Source organism: Sapajus apella, unplaced genomic scaffold, assembly GCF_009761245.1.
Source record: "Sapajus apella isolate SASKATOON/1434 unplaced genomic scaffold, GSC_monkey_1.0 scaffold43, whole genome shotgun sequence".
NCBI lineage: Eukaryota > Metazoa > Chordata > Mammalia > Primates > Cebidae > Sapajus > Sapajus apella.
The window spans coordinates 9,071,569-9,076,736 of record NW_022436983.1 but is presented as its reverse complement, the minus strand read 5'-3'; the positions used below and the strand labels follow the sequence as shown (position 1 = coordinate 9,076,736).

General features: G+C 50.7%; 1 protein-coding gene across 11 annotated transcripts in view; it reads right to left on the bottom strand.

The window, feature by feature from the left end:
• Nucleotides 1–5,168, bottom strand: part of FHAD1 (forkhead associated phosphopeptide binding domain 1) — a 160,279-nt gene that overhangs the window by 8,063 nt on the left and 147,048 nt on the right. For 8 of the 11 annotated variants that reach the window (XM_032300467.1, XM_032300468.1, XM_032300470.1 and 5 more), the window contains 2 exons: nucleotides 3,898–3,978; nucleotides 1,952–2,005 (listed from right to left, as the gene is read on the bottom strand). The exons of 2 other annotated variants lie outside the window; for them this stretch is intronic. In XM_032300467.1, the coding sequence (XP_032156358.1) occupies nucleotides 1,952–2,005; nucleotides 3,898–3,978 (135 nt within the window). Of the gene's footprint in view, nucleotides 1–750; nucleotides 1,058–1,951; nucleotides 2,006–3,897; nucleotides 3,979–5,168 lie in introns of those variants that run through there. One more of the 11 variants, XM_032300475.1, reaches the window with a different exon arrangement.

Sequence of the window (5,168 nt, the reverse complement as noted above, 5' to 3'; positions counted from 1 at the left end):
GGGGTTTCACCATGTTGACCAGGATGGTCTCGATCTCTTGACCTCGTTATCCACCTGTCTCGGCCTCCCAAGAGTGCTGGGATTATAGGCGTTGAGCCACCGCGCCCAGCCTGGAGGAAACCTTTTTGCACCAAGGAGGTCCAAACATCAAACTCCTTTGCCTTTTGCATCAAAGAAAAATGGACTTTTTTTCTCAAGCCATGTCTGGGGGGCTGGATAAAGAAGGTCACTCTATTCTCAGGCAAAGCACCAACTGCCCCCATTCTGTCGAGCCTAAAATTGCAGGGGGCTTCACATCTAAGAGGACCACAATATCCCTACATCCAGGGCGCATTCCAGTGTCAACACTGTCATTTACATCTCCATGTCATTATCAGCCACACCTGGCAGCAGGCGGTGTCTGCCTGCTCCAGTCTCTCCCAAGTGTGTGGATGATTAAGGCCGGGCGCGGTGGCTCAAGCCTGTAATCCCAGCACTTTGGGAGGCCGAGGCGGGTGGATCACGAGGTCAAGAGATCGAGACCATCCTGGTCAACACGGTGAAACCCCGTCTCTACTAAAAATACAAAAACATTAGCTGGGCATGGTGGCGCGTGCCTGTAATCCCAGCTACTGAGGAGGTTGAGGCAGGAGAATTGCCTGAACCCAGGAGGCGGAGGTTGCAGTGAGCCGAGATCGCGCCATTGCACTCCAGCCTGGGTAACAAGAGTGAAACTCCGTCTCAAAAAAAAAAAAAAAAAAAAAAGTAACCGGCCTCCCCTTCATTCCCACTTTGCAGGTGGCAAATGTCTCAGGTCCAGGGAGACCCTGCGGACACTCTCTACCCTCCTAACATCCAGAGCAGCAGCCATCTTCTAGTAGTCTTCGGACAATGGTGTCAGTTAAGAAGAGGCTTCTATTTTCCAAGAATGTCCCCTGCATAGAGTATCTTCAGTTCTTCCAATGATAATTTTGTTTCAGAATAACTGTGGCCTTTTATCAAATTTGTTCAATAAGTCTCTCTTATTCAACCAAAATGTGTTTTGCGTTCAAGCTTCCTGAGAGCTTCCCTCTACTTTCTGCAAAGCAAGAGTGGATTGGGTCAATTCCAGTTCCAGGGCTCATGTGTGAATGGCAATGATTCAACGTGTTTAAGATTTCATAGACTCGATTCCCAACTTTTAAAAAAGAGTATTCATCCAGGCGCAGTGGCTCACTCCTGTAATCCCAGCACCTTGCGGGGGAGGGCCGAGGCTGGAGGATGGCTTGGGTCCAGGGGTTGGAGAACAACCTGGGCAACACAGCGAGGCCCTGTCTCTTAAAAAACAAAAAAAGAGCTGGATGCCGTGGCTCACGCCTGTAATCCCAGCACTTTGGGAGGCCGAGGTGGGCAGATCACCTGTGGTAAGGAGTTCAAGACCAGCCTGACCAACATGAAGAAACCCCATCTCTACAAAAATACAAAATTAGCCAGGCGTGGAGGCACATGCCTGTAATCCCAGCTACTCAGGAGGCTGAGGCAGGAGAATCACTTGAACCAGGGAGGTAGAGGTTGTGGTGAGCCAAGATTGTGCCACTGAACTCCAGCCTGGGCAACAAGAGCAAAACTCCATCTTAAAAAAAATAAAGAATTCTAGAGGATGCTTCCCTGAAATTCAAGAGAAATGCCACCAAAACTATATCAGGTTTATTACCTGAAGGAGAGCAAGAAGCACTCGCCTGGTGTTGATTCTGCATTGAGTTCCACTGAGTTCTCATACTTAGTTTCGTGGCTCTGGACAAATTAAAGTCTGTGAGCCTCAGACACCTCCTCTGTAAATTGACTCACCCACGGGGTGCTGTGAAGATTGAATGAGAGAATGCATGCCGAGTGTTTGGCCCTGTGCCTGGCACGTACTAAGTGCTCCACGCAACAGGTGTGGCATTGATGACAGTTGGGGCTCCTGCCGACGTCCTATCTTCTCTCTGCTCACCTGGGAATTTGAGTTCTGCATCCTGTTCTTCACCATCTCTACGAATACGCGTCTCTTTAATATAGAAAGAATAGAAACAAAATTTAGCTTAGATTCCTCTTTGCCTTTTGCATCAAAGAAAAATGGATTTTTCTCAACTTTCAGATGCTACCCATTTGGAATGCTAGGGCTTCCCAGGGACAGCATTTTAAATGGGTAGCATCTGAAAGTTGAGGAAAATCCATTTTCTCAACAAGAAGGGGGTGCGGCTTTTGGGAGACCTGGAGCCCCATCTTGCTGAGTCTCTTGGGGGTCTCTGTTCCAGATTCCAGCAGAGGTGGAGGCTGCTCAACCCAGGGCCTGTGCGGAACACTGCTCTTCTCAGAGGCCCGTGTTTGTTTTAGCTGGAGGCCGCGCATCCCAGAGCAGGTGGAAGGGGCTGCAGAGGCCCCGTGGTTCACACCTCCGCATCCCAGTGGCTCAGGCATGGTGGAACCCATGATGGTTGAACCCCCCTCAGGGGGCCTGTTTGAATGCTATTGTCACCCGAAATCTGAAGCCTGCTATTTCCCTGGGTTTGATTTACAATTGCTGACCCTGCGGTCCTCAAGATGTGGCATCTCAGAGACAGTTCTCCTTGAAGAAAGAGCAGCCCGAGATACTGGGGACACCTCAGATAGGGAGGGAGCTGGGCCCCCCTCTCAAGAGATCCCCAACCTTCCACAGGGGTCACCAACCTCATGCCTACAGGGGCCAGGAAGTCAAAGAAGGGGGTGAGATGGAGATGACAGCAAACCCCGGGTCCAGGTCCTTTCTAAAGGGGCTGGAAGCTGGTGGCGTGTAGGACTGAGGACCTAGTGTCCCCAGAGTATCCAAATTTCCCAAAGAAGCCAGAAATCTGGAGTATTCTGGTAAAGTGCCTTTTTTTCGATTTTCTTTTTTTTTTTTTTTTTTTGACGGATTCTTGCTCTGTTGCCCAGGCTGGACTGCAGTGGTGCGATCTTGGCTCACTGCAACCTCCACCTCCCTGGTTCAAGTGATTCTCCTGCCTCAGCCTCCCCAGTAGGTGGGACTACAGGCACCCGCCATCACACCCGACTAAGTTGTATTTTTAGTAGAAACGAGATTTCCCTGTGTTAGCCAGGATGGTCTCGATCTCCTGACCTTGTGATCTGCCCGCCTCAGTCTCCCAAAGTGCTGGGATTACAGGCCAAACTTTACTGGACTCAGTGGGCTGTGATGACATTGACCTGTCTCAAGAGCTGTTCTCAGCCACGGTTTAGCCCACGTCACGTGGCTTCTGCATGAAGCCTGTTCTTAAAGATGCTGCTCTCTATGTCACACAATGTCCCCTCAAGGGGGAGAGTCCAGCAAGGTCTTTGTTCTAAGAACACTTGCAAGTATCCATCCATTGAATCTTACAGACACTGTCAACTGCCACCAAGTTGGTTTCCCATTTCTGGTTGGCTGCCAGGAAGGTGGAGTCAAGCAGGGCTCCCCTCAGCCGGCCTGGGGGTGGAAGTGCTGATTCGAGGCACTTTCATCCTGCTTAGTTCCCGGCTCTGTTTTGTAACCACTCCCACCTTCTTTCACCCTCCTCATTTCATTCTTAGGACAGGGATTCCTGGGGCTCCTCGCTCCTCCCTTCTCTTATGGCCTTGTCTCCAAGTCACCAAGTCACTTAGTGGCCTAGGATGGCTGCTCCATGAGCTAAAGCTGTGCTGGAATTTCCCCTCTGCCTTCTCTCACCTCAATGGACTGGGCTGGACACTGGCTTGTCTCTTAGGTCCTGTATTCAAACTGCAGGCAGGTGGGGCAGCGGCTGGGGAGGGAGGGGAGGGAGGGAAGGGAGGGAGGTGTGCGGTGCACCTTGGGCAGCGCATGCAGGCGTTTGCACACCATGAGCTCTTACCCCCTGTTGAAATTGCCTCTACTCTGTGTCTGCAACATCAGAACACCTCCCCTACCTGCCTGTCTTTCTCTTTGAAGGCACAGTTGCAAGGTGTCGATTCTTTTGTGTTTCTCGGTTCATGCTCCTCTGCACGCTCCTGAGTGAAAGTATTAGGTTAGCAAGAGAGTGCTTGGTGTGTCCTTACCTGTTCCAATCTGGGACATGCCTCTGAGGTTTCTAGGAGATGCTAGGACTCGCTGAATAGGTGGGCAGAAGATAGGGGATCACTGCGGGGGAGTCTTTTTCTTTTTCTTTTTTAGTTGAGACAGGGTCTCACTCTGTCACACAGGCTGGAGTGCAGTGGCACGACCACGGCTCACTGTAGCCATGACCTCCCAGGCTCAAGCAATCCTCCCACCTTAGCCTCCCAAGTACCTGTGACTACCAGTGTGTGCCATCACACCCAGCTAACTTTTTAAAAATTTTTAGTAGAGACGGGGTTTTGCCATATTGCCCAGGCTGGTCACCAACTCCTGGGCTGGCTCCCCCTGAAATGTTTCTGCTGAAAATTCCAGCCATCCTCCTCCATCAGCCTCCCAAAGTACTGGGATTACAGGTGTGAATCACCATGCCCAGCTAATTATTTATTTCTTTGTTGAGATGGGGATCGTGCTATGTTGCCCAGGCTGGTCTCAAACTCCTGGCATCAAGTCATCCTTCTGCCTCAGCCTCCCAGAGTGTTAGGATTACAGGTGTGAGCCACCGCACCCGGCCTGGTGTCTGTTTCCTGAGCCATCTTGTATCCACACACTGCAGCCGTCTAGCCAGATCTTACTTCTCCATCCTTGTAAGGGCCCGAGATCACCCTCCAACCCCCATCCCATTCTCATCCCGCACATCTACCAATTGCTACTTTTTGGTCAAAAACACACAGTGTTTTTGAAGTGAAGAAACCCGGATCTTGAAAATACCTGGGCCCAAGAAAATCTTGGGAAATAGTGAGTTCAATGAAACAGGACTGATACAAGGATGTATAAAACAGTACTGGCTGGGCGCGGTGGCTCAAGCCTGTAATCCCAGCACTTTGGGAGGCCGAGGCGGGTGGATCACAAGGTCAAGAGATCGAGACCATCCTGGTCAACATGGTGAAACCCCGCCTCTACTAAAAATACAAAAAATTAGCTGGGCATGGTGGTGCGTGCCTGTAATCCCAGCTACTCAGGAGGCTGAGGCAGGAGAATTGCCTGAACCCAGGAGGCGGAGGTTGCGGTGAGCCGAGATCGCGCCATTGCACTCCAGCCTGGGTAACAAGAGTGAAACTCCGTCTCAAAAAAAAAAAAAAAAAAA